Raw genomic sequence first — 20,877 nt, forward strand, 5'->3', positions numbered from 1 at the left:
CTTATTCGCATTATGCTTACACCCAATCTCGTGTCTGATGAGTTGAGGCGCCCGTGGATCAAAAGCGCTCTCCCCCCGCAGCGAATGACCCTATGTCTCAGTCCCTAGGGGTAATGTCAGAGGTAGGTAGGGGAACATGGCGGGCTGCCGGAAACCCAGCCGATGATGTGGCAATTACCCACAGATGCTAAGCCAACTCATCAGGTGTTGCTCATAGACCCGGAGGTTTCAGTTCAGGCGCCCTGGCTGGGAAATGGGAAGCGATATTGAGGGGGGGACCTGGAGGAGTTGCGATGAAGGTGATCACACATTGATTGTGTTCAGGAGTTCATTCATGCTGCTGGTTAATGAATGCCCCGCATGGAAAAAGTTGAGTTTGTTGGATGTTCATGTGGTTAATAACATCTGATTCTCCCAGCAGCGTGAAATCACTTTGGGTTTCCCGTGCCTTTGACCGTATAATACTGTAGGCTGCGCTAAAATTCCCCATAGACGGCACCCCTATTTAGTCGGATGATTATGATGAACATAAACCCGTTGACCAGCAGATCAGTTGCATAAGGACCAATGTCCAAACAGGATATTTAGACTGTTTTCTAGCCTTGATGTCCAGCTTTCTCCTCGCGACTGACACGAAGCAGTTTACACAGTATATCAATCCCATAATAGGTAACAAAGGCGCATCGAGAATTCGATAAATTGCTTGTGGACCCCGAACGCAAGGTGGGAAGCAAATTGTATCTATAAGGCCAGGTGTTCTTAAGTGTGATTATTAACTGTGAGACAGCGATCTGGAAAAAACAGTTTTTTTTGGTTGTAGAGTGGAGCTGAATACCAAAGCATACATCTAGACTTGCTATGCCTTTAAGTCTTTCCTTTGCACTGGGCATCTCGAACTAGACACACTCCTAAGCAGTGATATAGGTACATGCAGCAGACAGGCTAGCTGCTTAGTAAAGCATGTTACATCACATCGAAGACAGAATACTGTACGCAAGATTGAATGGGGGACGGGGTATACAGACTTAACAATATTGGAACGATAAGATCACGGAAGACATCCATAGCAAATAATATTTCCTCCAGGCTTGGAGACAGATGACTCTTCCCATGTAAGATTTCCTTGTGAGATACGGGGGCCCATCAGTAGATCGATGCTATAGAGTACTCGAGAGGCAGCCCTGAGCCTCAACCCGAGAAAGGCCCAATAGGCCCATGACAAAGAGAAGGTGGTTGCTGGTGGTATCGAGTAATATAGTATACTGATAGGGGATACATTTGCTGGGAGGGACGAACAAAAACCGTCACCCAGAAAGTAAATGCTAGAACAACCTTCAGCTGTTTCAAGAAATGTGTTGGATTCTGTTAAAAGCCTACTCTTTCCCTACCGTAAATCGCGATTCCAACACCAACTCCAAACCAACAAAATTGCTGCCGTTTTATGATCTCAGGTTTTGGAATTAAATATTTATATGTGATAAGATGATGACTCCAACACAATCAGTCCATTGTTCAATTCGGGAAAAAAGTTGTGATATAAATCAATACAGATAAAAAATTTAGCATTAGACAATTGGCGTGCCAAAGGATTCAGCGAGAAATTCCCTTGTGCAATGGGAAGTGGTGTATCGCTTATTCAGAATTAGCCATTTTCACCGCTGCACGAATAGTAGCAAATCTAGGCAAAAGCAAAAAATCTACGCTAGGAACTCATAAAAAAAGTACTACAATTAATACAAAAGAATACTACAGTACTTACTATAGATTCTAGGATTTTATAGTTAAACTGTAAGTTTATCAGAAGTACTGTCACACCCTGATAGTTTAACGCGTGTCCTTGTGATATCTCACCCCTTTCCAGTGTCACCCATCTTCCCTTTTACCCTGCAGTGTCGATGAACATTGAGAGTCGGGAAGTTTACAACACACACTAGCCAAAACCATTTAAACTCAGTTTTTTCCATTCCTGGACATGTTACTTAGTAAAAAATTCCATTCATTGACAGTTAGGATCGACCGTTAATTTTAGAAATGTTTAAAATGTCAAGAATAATCATTAGAGAAACATTTCATTTCAGGTTTCTATTCCTTGTCTCACAGTTTCCCAGTGGTCACGAAGTTTTACATACCACTCATTAACTATTGTACATTTCGCTTTAAAGTTGTTTAAACTTGGTCAAACGTTTCGGGTAGCCTCAACATAGAGCTTCCCAACAATAAGTTGGGTGAAATTTTGGCCCATGTGCCTCCTGACATGGCTGTGTTAAGCTGAGTCAGGTTTGGTTACAGGCCTTCGCCTTCTCGCACACGCTTTTTTCAGTTCTGGTCCACACATTTTTTATTGGATTGGAACGTCCAGGCTATGGGAATGGCCACCCAATACCTTGACTTGTTTCCTTTAAGCTTTATTTCCCCACGAACTTTGGAAAATATGTTCTTGGCGGTCATGTGTCCCATTTGGAAAGACCCATTTGCGACCAAGCGTTTAACTTCCTGACTGATGTCTTGAGATGTTGCTTCAATATACTCACAATAATATTCCTTCCTCGATATGATGCCAGTCTATTGTGGAAGTGGCACCCAGTCCCTCCTGCAGACAAACAGCACCCCACAACCAGACTACTGCACCTCGCTCGTAGGCATCAACGGATTGCGGATGTGCTGTCTGATCGACTTTGCAAGCCTCCCCCTTTTCCCTCCAAACATAACGTTGATGGTCGATTATGGCCAAACTTCTATTTTCTTCATCAGACCAGAGGAAAAAAAAGAAAGGTACGATCTTGTCCCCCTATGTCAGTTTGCAAGACCGTAGTGGCTAGGTTAGTTCTTAATGCTTGGTTTTGGACAGTGGCTTTCTTCTGTGCTGAGCGGCCTATTTCAGGTTTGATTGTAAGCATATAAAACTCGTAGTTATACGTGAGTGAAATAACTATTTTGTACCTGTTTCCGGCAGCATCTTCACAAGGTCCGACTTGCTGTGGTTCTGGATGAGTTTTGCACCTTTTCACACCACAAGTACGTTCATACCTACTAGAAAGACAGTAGACGGTGTCTCCTGTCCTCAGACGGTGGGGAGATGGGCAACGGCTGCGTGGCGTTCCCCATGGTGTTGTATACTTGGCTACTCATTGTTTACAGGAAAGCCATGAATCGTGGGCACCTTCAGGCATTTGGAATTGCTCCCAGAGGGATGAACCAGACTTTGGGAGTGCTACAATTTTCTTTCCTGAGGTCTTGGGCTAGATTTCTTTTTGATTTTCCCATATGCAAAGCAAAAGGGCACTGGAGTTCTGAAAGGCTAGGCCTGTAGTGGAAAATTACATTTGTTTCCCCAAAAGACAGTACACCTGCCAATTAACTCAAATGATGTCAATTGCCTATCAGATAGCTCTAGAAGCCATGAGCATAAATTTTTGAAATTTTCCAAGCTGTTACAAGGCCACAAGTGCAACTTATGTAATGCTACACTTCCTGAGCCCCCTGGAATGTTGATACGCTGAAATTAATTATGAATGAAATAATTCTGTCTGAAAAACAATTGGTTGGAAAGATGTATTGTGTCATGCGACAATAAGTGATGTCCTAAAAATGAGTTTTAATGACTCACACCTAATGTATGTTAACTTCCGACTTCAACTGTATACCTAGGGTCTCTGTGTTTGCGTTGTGTCCGTTCGTCTGTCAAAGTCAACCGGCTTGTTTTCCATGCTCGCTGCTTTTTCCAAGTCTCTGTTTTCTAGTCCTCCGCGGTTCTGACCTTTGCCTGCCCTGACACTGAGCCCGCCTGCCTGACCATTCAGCCTGCCCTGACCTCGAGCCTGCCTGCCACTCCTGAGTACCTTCTGGACTCTGACCTGGTTTATGATCTTTTGCCTGTCCACGACTGTCTCTTGTCCTGGCCCCTTGTTTTATAATAAATATCAGAGACTCTAACCATCTGCCTCCCTTGTCTGCAATCTGCGTCTCGCCCTGTATCGTTATAGAATACTATTATCCACACTGTTTTTCCCTCCAATCTTGTGAGTAACTTACTATATAATTGTGTAGTAATACTGTAGAATAATATACTCCACACTGTAGTATCCCTCGACCGTTTAGTGCTTACTGATAGAATTTTGTAGTATACTGTAGAATACTACAAAATGATCTTCAATGCTGGTAATGTTTTAATCTTGATACCATTTAACACGCTCGGTTTAGTCTGGAAATATATTGGTAACAATTTTCTTGGCTACTGTACTGAAATTTGTATATGTTTTGTACCCCAAGTGTATGTTTGATTTGCAGGCAGGTACGCATATACAAAAGCCTCTGAAAATGATATTCAATCTCTCACTCCTGGTAACATTTTCTTAGCTATGTACTAATATTTTGATATATATAAGATATAAACACACACACACACACACACCACACCACACACACACACACACACACACACACACACCACACACACACACACCACACACACACCACAACAACACACACACACACACACACACACACAACACACAACGGTCAAACGTTTAGAACACCTACTCAATTCAAGGTTTTTCTTTATTTGTACTATTGTTTTACTACCTAATCCTCATGAAGCTGGTTGAGAAGAACGCCAAGAGTGTGCAAAGCTGTCATCAAGGCAAAGGGTGGCAATTTGAAGAATCTCAAATAAAAAACAAATTTAGAATTTGTTTAAAAAAAATGGTTACTACATGATTCCATGTGTTATTTCATAGTTTGATGTCCTTCACAATTATTCTACAAAGTAGAAGATAGTAAAAATAAAACAAAAACCCTTGAATGAGTAGGTGTGTCTAAAACTTTTGACGGTAGTGTGAGATGCCTCACAAGTCCTCAACTGGCAGCTTCATTAAATAGTACCCGCAAAACACCAGTCTCAACTCAACAGTGAAGAGGCGATCCGGGATGCTGGCATTCCTAGCAGAGTTGAGCAAAAGAACAGCCAAATCTCAGACTGGTTCAATAAAAATAAAAAAGGTTGTAAGATGGGGCAAAAAGACACAAAACACTGGGACAGAGGAATTCTGTCTAGAAGGCCAGCATCCCGGACTCTTCACTGTTGACGTTGAGCCTGGTGTTTTGCGGGTACTGTTGTAAATGAAGCTGCCAGATTGAGGACTTGTAGGCGGTCTGTTTCTCTAACTACGACACTCTAATGTACTTGTCCTCTTGCTCAGTTGTGCACCGGGGCCTCCCACTCTTTTCTATTCTGGTTAGACGCCAGTTTACGCTGTTCTGTAAGAGAGTAGTACGACAGTTGTACGAGAATCTTTCAGTTCATGAAAATGTATCGCATGGAATAGCCTTTCATTTCTCAGAACAGAAGTAGACTGACGAGTTTCAGAAGAAAGTTCTTTGTTCCTGGCCATTTGAGCCTTCGTAATCGAAACCCACAAATGCTGATGCTTCAGATTACTCAACTAGTCTAGAGAAGAGCCAAGTTTTATTGCTTCTTTAAATCAGCAGAACAGTTTCAAGCTGTGCTAACATAATTGCAAAAGGGTTTCTAATGATCAATTAGCCTTCTAAATGATAAACTAGCTAACACAACTGCCATTGGAAACACAGGAGGTGATGGTTGCTGATAATGGGCCTCTGACGCAATGTATGACATTCCGATAGAAAATCAGCCGTTTCCAAAGCTAGAATAGTCATGTTACAACATTAACAAGTCTACCACTCTGTATTTCTGATCATTTTGATGTTATTTTAATGACAAAAAAAATTGGCGTGGGGGCAAAAAGTATTTAGTCAGCACCAATTTGGCAATTCTCCCGACTTAAAAAGATGAGAGAGCCTGTAGATTTTGCATCAATAGGTACACTTCAACTATGACAGACCAAAATGAGAAAAAAGAAAATCCCAGAAAATCACAATTGTTAGGATTTTTAATTAATTTCTTTTGCAAATCTATGGTGGAAAATAAGTATTTGGTCACCACAAACAAGCAGGAATTTGCTGGCGCTCTCACAGACCTGTACTTCTTGATTTAAAAGAAAGAGGCCTCCCTCTGTCAATCCACTCAATTACCTGTATTAAGATGGAACCTTATTATGAACTTGTGTATGCAAAGTAATAAAAGACACCTGTCCACCAACCTCAAACAGTCACACTCCAACTCCACTATAGCCAAACCAAAGAAGCTGTCAACGGACACCAGAAACAAAATGTGTGACGACGTGCACCAGGCCCTGGGAAACGAATCGCAATAGGTAAGTAGCATTGCGTTTGAACCAAATCAACTGTGGGGCAATAATTAGGAAATGGAAGACATACAGAAGACCACTGACATAATCTCCCTCCGATCTGGGGCTCCAGCGCAGAAGAATCTCACTCCCGTGGGGTCAAAATGATCACAGAAGAATTGGTAGCAAAAATCCCAGACACCACCCAGGGACCTAGTGAGTATCGACCCTGCAGAGAGCTGGGACCGAAAGTAACAAAGGCCTACCATCAGTACTCTTCAAGCTGTGAGAGACGGGAATCCAGAAATCCAAAAATCCAAAATGTTGATTCCGTCTCATCACTAGTTGAAGTGACCTATGATAAAAATAACAGACCTTCTACATGCTTGTGTAAGTACGGAAAACTGCAAAATCAGCAAAGATCGGTCAGGGATTGGATCCTGGGAGCGTCACTTGCACAGCGCATCTTTCAGGTCTCTCCAGAGATGTTTGATCAGTTCAAAAGGTTCAAGTCCGGGCTCTGGCTGGGCCACTCAAGGACATTCAGAGACTTGTCCTGAAGCCACTACTGCATTGTCTTGGCTGTGTGCTKAGGGTCTCTGTCCTGTTGGAAGGTGAACCATCGCCCCAGTCTGAGGTCCTGAGTGCTATGGAGAAGGTTTTCATCAAGGGTCTCTTTGTACTTTGCTCTGTTCATCTTTCCACCAATCCTGGCTAGTCTCCCAGTCTATGACGCAGAAAAAAAGTCCGGGCTCTGATTCAAGTCCGGGCTCTGGCTGGGCCWCTCAAGGACATTCAGAGACTTGTMCTGTAGTCATTGTCCTGTTGGAAGGTGGAACTTTGCCCCAGTCTGAGGTCCTGCGCGTTCTGGAGCTGGTTTTCATTAAGGATCTCTCTGTACTTAGCCCCATTCATCTTTGCCTCGATCCTGACTAGTCTCCCAGTCCTTGCTGCTGAAAAACATCCCCACAGCATGATACTGCCACCATCATGCTTCACCATAGGGATGGTGCCAGGTTTCCTCCAGATGTGAAGCTTGGCATTCAGGCCAAAGAGTTCAATCGTGGTTTCATCAGACCAGAGAATCTTGTTTCTCATGGTCTGAGAGTCTTTAGGTGACTTTTGGCGAACTGCAAGCGGGTTGTCATGTGCCTTTTACTGAGGAGTGGCTTCTGTCTGGCCAGTACCATAAAGGCCTGATTGGTGGAGTGCTGCAGGGATGGTTGGCCTTCTGGAAGGTTCTCCCATCTACACAGAAGAACTCTAGAGCTCTGTCAGAGTGACCATTGGATTCTTGGTAACCTCCCTGACCAAGGCCCTTCTCCCCCAATTGCTCAGTTTGGCCARGCGGCGAGCTCTAGGAAGAGTCTTGGTGGTTCCAAACTTCWTCCATTTAAGAATGATGGAGGCCACTGTGTTCTTGGGGACCTTCAATGCTGCAGAAAGTATTATGTTACCCTTCCCCAGATCTGTGCCTCAACACAATCCTATCTCGGAGCTCYAMGGACAATTCCTTCKACCTCATGGCTTGGTTTTTGCTCTGACATGCACTGTCAACTGTGGAACCTTATATAGACAGGTGTGTGCCTTTCCAAATCATGTCCAATCAATTTAAATTTACCACAGGTGGACTCCAATCATGTTGTAGAAACATCTCAAGGATGATCAATGGAAACCGGATGTWCCTGAGCTCAATTTTGAGTCTTGTAGCAAAGGGTCTGAATACTTATGTAAATAAGGTATTTCTGTTTTTTATTTGTAATACTTTTGCAAACATTTCTAAATACCTATTTTCACTTTGTCATTATGGGGTATTGTGTGTAGAWTGATGGGAATTATTATTTTGGAAATCCATTTCAGAATAAGGCTGTAACGTACACTACCGTTMAAAAGTTCGGGGTCACTTAGAAATGTCCTTGTTTTCCATGAAAACATACATGAAATGAGTTGCAAAATGAATAGGAAATATAGTGAAGACATTGACAAGGTTAAAAATAATGATTTTTAATTTAAATAATAATTGTGCCCTTTAAACTTTGCTTTAGTCAAAGAATCCTCCATTTGCAGMAATTATAGCCTTGCAGACCTTTGACATTCTAGTTGCCAATTTGTTGAGGTAATCTGAAGAGATTTCACCACATGCTTCCTGAAGCACCTCCCACAAGTTGGAACTGGCTTGATGGGCACTTCTTACGTACCATTCGGTCAAGCTGCTCCCACAACAGCTCAATAGGGTTCAGATCCGGTGACTGGTGCTGGCACATCCTTGTCCAGTGTCTGGTGTTCTTTTGCCCATCTTAATCTTTTCTTTTTTAATTGCCAGTCTGAGATATGGCTTTTTCTTTGCAACTCTGCCTAGAAGGCCAGCATCCCAGAGTCGCCACTGTTGACATTGAGACTGGTGTTTTGCGGGTACTATTTATTGAAGCTGCCAGTTGAGGACTTGTGAGGCGTCTGTTTCTCAAACTAGACACTCTAATGTACTTGTCCTCCTGCTCAGTTGTGCAACCGGGGCCTTCCACTCCTCTTTCTATTCTGGTTAGAGCCAGTTTGCACTGTTCTGTGAAGGTAGTAGTACACAGCGCTGCACCAGATAGTCAGTTTCTTGGCAATTTCTCACATGGAATAGCCTTCATTTCTCAGAACATGAATAGACTGACGAGTTTCAGAAGAAAGTTCTTTGTTCCTAGGCATTTTGAGTCTGTAATCGAACCCACAAATGCTGATGCTCCAGATACTCAACTAGTCTAGAGAAGGCCAGTTTTATTGCTTCTTTTATCAGAACAACAGTTTTCAGCTGTGCTAACATAATTGCAAAAGGGTTTTTCAATGATCAATTAGCCTTTTAAAATTATAAACTTGGATTAGCTAACACAACATGCCATTGKAACACAGGAGTGATGGTTGCTGATAATGGGCTTCTGTAAGGAMATTTCTAAGTGACCCCAAACTTTTGAACAGTAGTGTACATTTTTGGGGAAAAARTCAAGGGGTCTGAATACTTTCCGAATGCACTGTATGCTACACACTGTAGTATCCTTTGATCATGTAGCACTTACTGTAGAATTTTGTAGTRTACTGTAGAATACACAACRCACTGTAGGACCTTTCATTCATTAATAGCACTTTCTATAGAATTTTGGACTTCATGGCAATAGACTGTCCCATAACAATTTTTACCTGGTAATCATAGCATGAAGAAGATTATTTTATTACGGAAATAAGTCATGGTTAACACCCTCATACCCAAATGGAAAAAATACTATAATTGACTATATAATACTACGGTACTATATAATTATGTACTACATTGTAGTAAACTGTAGTAGGTTATAGGTTATAGAAAATAGCAGAAATGTTGAACCTTGCCATTAAGACTCCTGTCCTACCTACTTACAGGTTATGTCAAATGTGTTATTTTATTATTTGTCCAGTAGGTTTCTGCAAAGAGAAATCACCTACTTTGGATCCTTGAAAAACACTATATAAGTCCTATTTATTATTATAGTAAATACTACAGTATACCCTAGTAATATCTGCAAAATAGTTTTTTTATGAGGGCACATTCATTTCCTTGGCTTACCTTGGACACCCTGTTGGCCACCTCTCGACCAACCGAGAGCCCCTGGACGAATGTGCGGGCTGCAATGAAGGCCCTTGTAACCTGAGCTTTGAGCTTCCTGGGCACGTCTCCAAAGGGTTTGAGCTGGTCTGTGTACTTGCTGATGCACTCCAGATAGTCATCTGTGATTACGTACTGGGAGTTGAGCAGCGTGAACATGCGCTCCAGCAGCCGCGACCAGAAGTCGTTGAGCATCTCCTCCAGGTTCACGTTGCCCCCAGTGTAGTAGCGCTTCAGCTCGGCAAACAGGTTCTGGAAGACTTCTGAGTTCTGCATGTAAGGCTTGCCATAGGTCCGCACGAACATCTCGTTCAGGGACTTCTCCGTGTTCTCCAGCAGCTCCAGGAAGAACTCTTGGTCAAGAGAAGAAAGAGAGAGACAATTCAAATAATGTATTATAAAAATAATAATAATTATGGTTGAGAACTCAGTCGGAGTCTCAACTTAATGTTAAGAGTTAGAATAGTAGAATAGACCAGGTGCAATTTCCTAAATTTGGTTGTGCATCAGCAGTCTTTCTCTTCTGCTTTTCACTGACAGCCCATGTCAGCAAAAACATTTTAGATTGGTAAATTAGTCTAGCCAGCTATCTAAACTTCTAGTAACCATGGTCAAATTACCGACCGGGGGACCCCATTTGTTTTATTAGTCACTCTCAGTCAGATATCATATTAAAACGGCAAACATTTCTCTCACCCTATGGCAAAATAAGTAGAATTGCAAGTAATTAGCTGTAAAATTGCACATTGCATGAAATTAGTTATAGAATTTGAAAAAATTCTCTCCGCCCCATGACAAAATGTGGAGAATTGCAGCAAACTTGCTTTAAAACGGCAAAATGTTCTCTATGCCCAATGGAAAAATGTGTAGAATTGCAGAAAACTTGCTYTAAAACTGCACAAAAAATTGTACGGGCCATGGCAAAATATGTAGATTTGCAGGAAATTAATTTAGTTCTCTCTGCTGTCAAGAGGAGGGGCCGATAAAATGTTTTGCTTGCTCCAGGGGGCGGGGGGGGGGGACCAAAAGGCTAGGGCCGCTCTGACTGCATGTGTGGGTATGTGTGGGGATGGCAGATCCGCGAGCCACTGCGGCCCTCATGACAAGTTCAGATTTTTTGTGAATCCCACCCCATTCAAAGTTGCCCATCTCTGATGTACAGCATATCCTATATATATATACAGTTGAAGTCGGAAGGTTACATACACTTAGGTTGAAGTCATTAAAACTAGTTTTTCAACCAATCCACAAATTTCTTGTTAACAAACTATAGTTTTGGAGTCAGTTTAGGACATCTGCTTTGTGCATGACACAAGTAATTTTTCCAACAATTGTTTACAGATAGATTATTTAACTTATAAGTCCTGTATCACAATTCCAGGGGGTCAGACGTTTACATACACTAAGTTGACTGTGCCTTTAAACAGCTTGGAAAATTCCAGAATAATATGTCATGCTTTAGAAGCTTCTGAGAGGCTAATTGACATCATTTGAGTCAATTGGAGTTGTACCTGTGGATGTATTCAAGCCTACCTTCAAACTCAGTGCCTCTTTGCTTGACATCATGGGAAAATCAAAAGAAATCAGCTAAGACCTCAGAAAGAAACTTGTAGACCTCCAGGAGTCTGGTTCATTCTTGGGATCAATTTCCAAATGCCTGAAGGTACCACGTTCATCTGTACAAACAATAATACGCAAGTATAAACACCATGGGACTACGCAGCCGTCATACCACTCAGGAAGGAGACGCGTTCTGTCTCCAAGAGATGAATGTACTTTGGTGCGAAAAGTGCAAATCAATCGCAGAACAACAGCAAAGGACCTTGTGAAGATGCTGGAGGAAACTATATCCTATATCGACATAACTTGAAAGGCCGCTCAGCAAGGAAGAAGCCTCTGCTCCAAAACCGCCATCAAAAAAGCCAGACTACGGTTTGCAACTGCACATGGGGACAAAGATCATACTTTTTGGAGAAATGTCCTCTTGGTCTGATGAAACAAAAATAGAACTGTTTAGCCATAATGACCTTTGTTATGTTGGGAGGAAAAAGGGGGACGCTTGCAAGCCGAAGAACACCATCCCAACCGTGAAGCACGGGGGTGGCAGCATCATGTTGTAGGGGTGCTTTGCTGCAGGAAGGACTGGTGCACTTCACAAAATAGATGGCATCATGAGAGAGGAAAATTGTGGATATATTGAAGCAACATCTCAAGACATCAGTCAGGAAGCATTTCGCTACACTCGCATTAACATCTGCTAACCATGTGTATGTGACAAATCAAATTTGATTTGAAAATTTGGAATTTGATTTGAGGAAGTTAAAGCTTGGTCGCAAATGGGTCTTCCTAGTGGACAATGACCCAAAGCATACTTCCAAATTGTGGCAAATGCTTAAGGACAACAAAGTCAAGGTAATGGAGTGGCCATCACAAAGCCCTGACGTCAATCCTATAGAACATTTGTGGGCAGAACTGAAAAAGCGTGTGCGAGCAAGGAGGCCTACAAACCTGACTCCGTTACACCAGCTCTGTCTGGAGGAATGGGCCAAAATTCACCCAACTTATTGAGGGAAGCTTGTGGAAGGCTACCCGAAACGTTTGACCCAAGTTAAACATTTAAAGGCAATGCTACCAAGTAGTAATTGAGTGTATGTAAACTTCTGACCCACTGGGAATGTGATGAAAGAAATAAAACCTGAAATAAATCATTCTCTCAACTATTATTCTGACATTTCACATTCTTAAAATAAAGTGGTGATCCTAACTGACCWAAGACATTGAATTTTTATTAGGATTAAATGTCAGGAATTGTGAAAAACTGAGTTTAAATGTATTTGGCTAAGGTGTATGTAAACTTCCGACTTCAACTGTACATACACTGAGGTTAAAAGGGAAGATGGGTGACACCTGGAGGGGGGTGGAGACAATCACAAGGACAGGTKAAACATATCAGGGTGTGACTGTATTCTACAATATACAGTTTACTATAAAATACTAGAATTGTGAGAATTGTGAACTGAGTTTAAATGTATTTGGCTGAGGTGTATGTAAACTTCTGACTTCAACTGTATATATATATATATATATATATATATATATATATATATGTCTACAAATGCTGTACGTGCTCTCATGCTGTGTATATGCTAATGGTATATCTATTGACTTTCATGCTGTGTATATGCTAATAGCTATATCTATTGACTTTTTAACATGAGTTAACATTTTTACATTTTCATCCTTTAAAAGTAATACACCAGTTTGTCTTTTGATGATGAAGGTTGTCTGAGTGTAAGATTGGCACACTTCCATGTCATTTTCACATGACACCCTGTTGCTAAAATTAAACAGTGAAGAGATGGACGTTTTTCAGGTTACCACTGAGTGTCTAGTCACACTGATACTATGTCTATCTTCACATTCTCCTATAAACTTCAGAAGTGTTTATGATTTAGTAATGTTATACTGCCGGTCACTCTTAATAGGCTGGCCCTATTCAAGCACACATGGACTACCTAGAGTCCATTTTGCTTTAGCTATGACAATCTGTTTTGCTCAGGTTTGATTTGTGGAAATACATGTGACTTGGCAGTGGAGGTTTGTATATTCATACCATTCAATAGTGCTATTATACAGTGCCTTCAGAAAGTATGCAAACCCCTTGACTTTTTCCACATTTTGTTGGTATAGCCTTATTCTAAAATWGATTTTTTTTAAATCCTCAGCAATCTACACACAATACCCCATAATGACAAAGAGAAAACAGTAATACTTTAATTACATAAGTATTCAGACCCTTTGCTATGAGACTTCGAAATTGAGCTCAGGTGCATCCTGTTTCCATTGATCCTCCTTGAGATGTTTCTACAACTTGATTGGAGTCCACCTGTGGTAAATTAAATTGATTAGAAATGATTTGGAAAGGCACACACCTGTCTATATAAGGTCCCACAGTTGACAGTGCATGTCAAAGCAAAAACAAAGCTATGAGGRTGAATAAATTGTCCATAGAGCTCCAAGACAGGATTGTGTCGAGGCACAGATCTGGGGAAGGGTACCAAAACATTTCTGCAGTATTGAAGGTCCCCAAGAACACAGTAGCATCCATCATTCTTAAATAGAAGAAGTTTGGAACTACCAAGACTCTTCCTAGAGTTGGCCGCCAGCCCAAACTGAGCAATCGGGGGAGAAGGGCCTTGGTCAGGGAGGTGACCAAGAACCCGATGGTCACTCTGACAGAGCTCTAGAGTTCCTCTGTGGAGATGAGAGAACTTTCCAGAAGGACAACCATCTCTGCAGCACTCCACCAATCAGGCTTTATGGTAGTGGCCAGATGGAAGACACTCCTCAGTAAAAGACACATGACAACCCACTTGCAGTTTGCCGAACGGCACCTAAAGACTCTCAGACCATGAGAAACAAGATTCTCTGGTCTGATGAAACCACGATTGAACTCTTTGGCCTGAATGCCAAGCTTCACATCTGGAGGAAACGTGGCACCATCCCTATGGTGAAGCATGATGGTGGCAGTATCATGCTGTGGGGATGTTTTTTTCAGCAGCAAGGACTGGGAGACTAGTCAGGATCGAGGCAAAGATGAATGGGGCTAAGTACAGAGAGATCCTTAATGAAAACCAGCTCCAGAACGCGCAGGACCTCAGACTGGGGCAAAGTTCCACCTTCCAACAGGACAATGACTACAGGACAAGTCTCTGAATGTCCTTGAGTGGCCCAGCCAGAGCCCGGACTTGAATCTGATCAAACATCTCTGGAGAGACCTGAAAATAGCTGTGCAGCAATGCTCCCCATTCAACCTGACAGAGCTTGAGAGGATCTGCAAAGAATGGGAGAAACTCCCCAAATACAGCTGTGCCAAGCTTGTAGCGTCATTCCCAAGAAGACTCGAGGCTGTAATCGCTGCCAAAGGTGATTCAACAAAGTACTGAGTAAAGAGTCTGAATACTTATGTAAATGTAATATATATATATTTTTGGCAAAATGTATGCAAAGCTGTTTTTGGTTTGTCATTATGGGGTATTGTGTGTAGATTGATGATGAAAAAAAAACGATTTAATCAATTTTAGAATAAGGCTGTAACATCACAAAATGTGGAAAAAGTCAAGGGGTCTGAATACTTTCCAAATGCCCTGTACAGAACACTGAGTGTATCAAACATTAGGAACACCTTCCTAATTTTGAGTTGCATCTCCTTATTTTTGCCCTCATAACAGCCTCAATTTGTTGGGGCATGGACTCTACAAGTTGTCATTTATTTCAGAAAATAAAATGTGGTTTGTTTTATTTCTCTCTCAGGTGGCAAGACCAGTGTAACGGCAGTCTATTTCGTCCTCCTCATCGGACGAGGAGAGGCGAGAAGGATCGGAGGACCAATGTGCAGCGTGGTAAGTTTCCATAATTTAATGACATGAAAACTAGACAAAACACAAAACAACAAACGTACTAACCGTCACAGTCCCGTGTGGCACAAACACTGRCACGGGAAACAACCACCCACAAAATCCCAACACAAAACAAGCCACCTATATATGATTCTCAATCAGGGACAACGATTGACAGCTGCCTCTGATTGAGAACCATATTAGGCTGAACACAGAAACAGACAAACTAGACACACAACATAGAATGCCCACCCAGCTCACGTCCTGACCAACACTAAAACAAGCACAACACATAAGAACTCTGGTCAGGACGTTACAACCAGCAACTTCTGAATACTTTCCGAAGGCACTGTATGTGATACATCTAAAGGTTATTGCATGCAAATCTCTATACTTAATGGTATCTCTATTTCTTAAGTTGTCAAAAGGCACAATGGATTTTCTCCAAAAGCATGGTTTAGGGAATAAATAGCATCTGCTGTGGATAACACACCAGAATAACTAGAATCGTGACCATGCTGTGATATCAAGCTTGTGACTGAGAAGCAATTAGCAAAGAAAGTGGAATACATATGGTGCAGAAAAAGGCAATGTGCATATCAAAGTAACAGACAGCAGGATATCCTCCATTGTAATTTCAGAAGTTAATTCACTAAAATCCTTGCCAAACAAAGACTACCTGTCAAAAGGCCCATTGTTTGTTGCTCTGATTACATTCTGATATGAATCCACACATTTTGGGGATTTTTTTCAACTCCAATATAAACTACCTTTTGAAATRACAAAGGACGCTCTCTTGGTGTGATTCTGGAAAGCAATAAGGCCTGTATTTGTGGTGAAGGTAGATCTTTATTTCTCTAGATGACACCTGCCATCCTCAAAAACACTCTGTTGGACATTAATGGGAATGACAACACATCAAGTACAAACAGCACGGACACATTCCATTTTTCCCCCTACATATTACGAAAACACTTTTGAAGTGATACTATAGAGGACAATAAGTATGCCTTTCTCAACGTCTTCCTTTCCTGCGTTATTCACTTCCTACACACAGCTTATTGTTTACCGAATGACCTATATGGGTCGTCAGTAACGGGAATGAGGTGATAATGTCTCCCACCATCTGCTATCAATGATGATAGCCTTGCCGCTCAAGGAACCAGATTAAATTTGAATAGGGTTCATGCCACTTCCTCCAAATTAGGAGCACAGGGTGTGACAATTCAGGACTAATCATAGCAGACACCTCCATGACTTCCATACTAAACCAAGGAAGGTATCAGAGCTTGGATTAAATCTATTACTCCTGTCTCAGATGCTCATACTTTAAAAGCCAAGAGATCAAGACGCTCCTATCTTCATAAATATAACAGGGTATGATATAGAAAGTAAGACCCTGGGCGGTCTCTGTGCAGTTCATGTTGGGTCACATGCTGTTTAGCCAAGAGCCCAGAGCCGTACTGCTCTCAATATGGAGCTGTGCATTTCAATCACTTATCAGGCCAGAATCAGAGGGGCCTTGTTAAAATTGCAATGGCTCTAAGTGTTCATTAGCGCTCTGCAATGCTAGTGAAATTAAATTACATTAGTAGCAACACATTAGCGAGAATCTAAACACCAGAGAGAAACGATCCCTGGGAAATATGATCTGAAATGCTTTAATACTGAATCCGTCTTTTGCTAGAATACGTGCTATCTGCATGCAAGGCGGCTGCATTTAAGAAATGCTCAAGTTGTCTTGTCTTGCTCAGTATGTTTTTCTCCCTCCATTAATTATCCTACCTGAAGACATCATACTGTAACTTAATATGCAATCTAGCATAATCTAGCTTCATCAAACTGCTTGTACTATGTCCTTGGTGCAGTAGCACCACCACCAGACACCTTGGTTGTTCTTTCATTACAATCTCTCACACCTGCCTACATGTGACTGGGAAGGTAACCTTGATTATTTACATCCTTATCCCTTAGAGACAGTGTTGAAGATAGATTGCTTCAGATTTACCAGCAGTTGGTTTTCTACTCAACATGGCTCAGTATTTATGACATCTAAAGCCCACTGAGACGAGAGGATAAGCGTTAAATACTGATCTCCAAGTACAGTACTTTATTATTTCATAGAAAACACAGGACAGTGCGTTCACTCATCTGTATTAACGAGGCAAACAGTTGTTATTTTCATCCAAAAGTGTATTAAAAGAGCTTTCGTTATGCTTAGAAATACATTATGCTGGAAGAGTGTGGTGGTTCACTGTTTACACTTCTCTGAAGCGTGACAGATTGAAATGTCTCAACATTTGGGTGTTTGCATTATGGGGTGTAATTGGCATGCCATTTCCGGATTCTATTTTCACTTTATAACAAATCCTTTAGTATTTCTGTTTTTACCTGTTCTTTAATGTTGCTGTTGTTGGACTCCAGTGACATGTTTGCATCCCGTGGGACATAAAAGCATCAAATTACATTTCCACACCTTTGTCTTTTACCAGTGTGATGCGTTCAGAAGAAATACCAATGACAAATAATTTGTCATCCTTTAATTTAGTAAACGTACTTATCACTTCCAGAAAGAAGTTAGCACGTGTTAAGCACTTCCAAACAACTTCCAGAAAGTAAAGTTTTGTCTTTAGTGAAGTTTGTTTAAATAAGGTCATTTTTTAGCACCCTTGAGAGAATTGAGACACAATGGAAGACTATATATTGAATTATTTAAGCAAAGATTTGTACTTATTGCAGTGTGTTTCAAGCTCGTCTTGTGCTTAATCAACTTCGCTTCGTTAATTAAAAATTAAATATGGCACCCAGTGATATCTCTTCTGATTAATGACAGCTTTGAAACTAATTTGATTAAGAATGTGCAGCTGAGGATAAGAAAATATCTGTGTGCAGTCAATTCTTCTCCCTTTCAGATCAGCACGGCTATTAATCGAATATAATCAACATAATTAAGGCGGAATATCTTTTTTTATATAGTCAGAATATTTGATACCATTCCAAGCTTTATTCCAGTACAATTAGGATGAATAATTATCACTCACATTATGGGTGACCTCAATACAGTTCAGTGAATAATACATTTAGTAAAAAAGACGACTTAATATAATTACAGCAAATCCATGAATAGGATCATATTTTACAATCAGGTATTAAGGAATTATGTCAGAAACTGCCAATTACAAGTAGAGCTCACTTAAGGCCTCAATACATCGCCGTAATTAAGAGGTCTGCCCAAAATGACTGGCTGCGAAAGCTGTGAGCCGAGAGGACAATGAGGCAGAAATGTTGGACAAGAGCGATGTTAATACCCCTAACTGGCAAAGAGTTCATTACTTTCAGCAGATAAAGCTCAATATGTCCGCCATTCCTCACAGTGAGCACAGGAGAGGAGGCTAAATGGAGCCATTCTCACTTTGACAAAGTGTAGCTACGTCACTGCTTCTCTAGGATGCAGTCACTCTCTCACTGAGGTCGACCAGAGCGGTCAGAAGTCTATCTGTTCTAACAAAATGTAAGTATCTGTGTATGAGAACGTCCACAAAGAGAAAAGGCAAAACAAGTTCTTGACAACTCTTTGAGAACTAAGATTTATTTTGTGGGGCACTCCAGTGTCTTGATCATTATTTTTTTGAAGATAATTGATTTGGGTCATTTGGGGCCTGTTCAGGGGCCACAGTGTAAAGTGGGGCCTTGTGGACTATAGTTAATTATAGCAATGTCCCCTGAGACATTACCAGCAGTAACACACTACAGGGCTTTCTAAAACAACACAGAAGCCAAAATAATTGTGATTCATGAAAGCTATGGGACAAATCAAAATTACAGAGATTCACAGTGATCCAAAGCTTTTCCACAAAAGCAAAAAAAAAATGTCCCCAGTCTTCAAGGCAACACTTGACARTTGAAGCATTCACCCAGTGACATTGTGGATTCTGAAGGCAACCGAGAACGTTCTGATGCTGCTGGCGTGAGAGAATACTTCAAGCAAAGCCACAACGCCAGGAACGTTCAAGCCGACAGTAAAAATGTGGAGGTCACATAATTAAGGAAACATCCTGTGGTAACAGGAGACTATTTAAACGCTGCCATCAATCACCATATGGTAGGTCATTTATAACAGCGTCAATATTAAAGATGCAGCCACCTCAACATTGACTTTACGTGATCATCCTTTTGCAGCCCTGAGCATCAGGGTTTGAGCATGCAAGAATTTACAAAGCAGATCAATTTAATTGAACCTCATGACATCCACTCACAGCATGGGAATAAAATAGTTTTACAGTATAAATCAGTAGATCAGTAGACCAAAACGATCAAATAATCATCCTTTAAATCAGGGCTTGGAACCAGTTCAGGATCGAAAACCAAAAAAGAACGTAATTATTTTAGGAACGGAAACAGAGCCGGAAATAAAAGTGATCTCTAGTGTTCCGGGAACAGAACCGTCATGTTAAAATTTTGACAACCGGTTCATCATGTTATTTCTTGTTCCAAAAATATTCCTAATGTCTAGTATATAATTCTGTAATTCAGTGTACAGTACACAGTATAACGCTAGTAATATCCTAAATACATTCCAATTCAAGTCATATCATGATGCTCAGCACTTCAAGCCAACCCCACTCATGTCCACTCTCTCTCTCGCTCTTAACCTACCTGTGAAATGTAAGTCACATCTCACATCTGCCCTTACAGTATCTGTGCATCAACCATGTAAACAACTAGCTTACCCGTTCCATAGCAAGCTGCTCTATCCACACTAATTGGTGGAGTAAATTAATGAGCTAAATGTAAAAACTATGTTGATTTCACAGGGATTTTATTTTACAAAAAAGGACTATACAAACTGTTACTTTTTTWAAATGTATTTTTATTTTATTTCACCTTTATTTAACCAGGTAGGCCAGTTGAGAACAAGTTCTCATTTACAACTGCGACCTGGCCAAGATAAAGCAAAGCAGTGCGACAAAAACAACACAGAGTTACACATAAACAAACGTACAGTCACTAACACAATAGAAAAATCTATGTACAGTGTGTGCAAATGTAGAAGAGTAGGGAGGTAAGGCAATAAATAGGCCATAGAGGYGAAATAATTACAATTTAGCATTAACACTGGAGTGATAGATGTGCAGATGATGATGCGCAAGTAGAGATACTGGAGTGCAAAAGAGCAAGAGGATAAATAACAATATGGGGATGAGATAGGGGGTTCGAACTGGTTCAGAACTTTATTATGCTGGTCGGAACACTGGAACGGAATGAAAGAAGTAGGGGTTTTGCTTGGAACAGAACGATTGGAAAATCATTTCGTTTCCAACCCCTGATTTAAAATATAGACTTCAAATTATTCAAATAAATGTTGAATTTGATAGATCTGGAAATTATCGACGGAGTAAACAGCTGGGSATTGAATTCAGTTTTGGGTTGGTTTTTCTATCAATCAAATCATATGTATTTTAAATGCCCTTTTTATATCAGCAGTTGTCACAAAACGCAATTTATTTTATTAATTTAACTAGGCAAGTCAGTTAAGAACAAATTCTTATTTACAATGACGGCCTACCCCAGCCAATCCCGGTCGACGCTGGGCCAATTGTGCGCCGCCCTATGGGACTCCCAATCACGGCCGGATGTGATACAGCCTGGA

At 41.1% G+C, this 20,877-nt stretch overlaps 1 protein-coding gene across 2 annotated transcripts in view; it reads right to left on the bottom strand.

Annotated features, from left to right (window-relative positions):
• Positions 1 to 20,877, bottom strand: part of gpc6b (glypican 6b) — a 118,786-nt gene that overhangs the window by 55,093 nt on the left and 42,816 nt on the right. For both annotated transcript variants that reach the window (XM_024004643.2, XM_024004649.2), the window contains exon 3: positions 9,790 to 10,181. In XM_024004643.2, the coding sequence (XP_023860411.1) occupies positions 9,790 to 10,181 (392 nt within the window). The remainder of the gene's footprint in view (positions 1 to 9,789; positions 10,182 to 20,877) is intronic.

This window comes from Salvelinus sp. IW2-2015, linkage group LG2 (genome assembly GCF_002910315.2).
Source record: "Salvelinus sp. IW2-2015 linkage group LG2, ASM291031v2, whole genome shotgun sequence".
Taxonomy (NCBI): Eukaryota; Metazoa; Chordata; class Actinopteri; order Salmoniformes; family Salmonidae; genus Salvelinus; species Salvelinus sp. IW2-2015.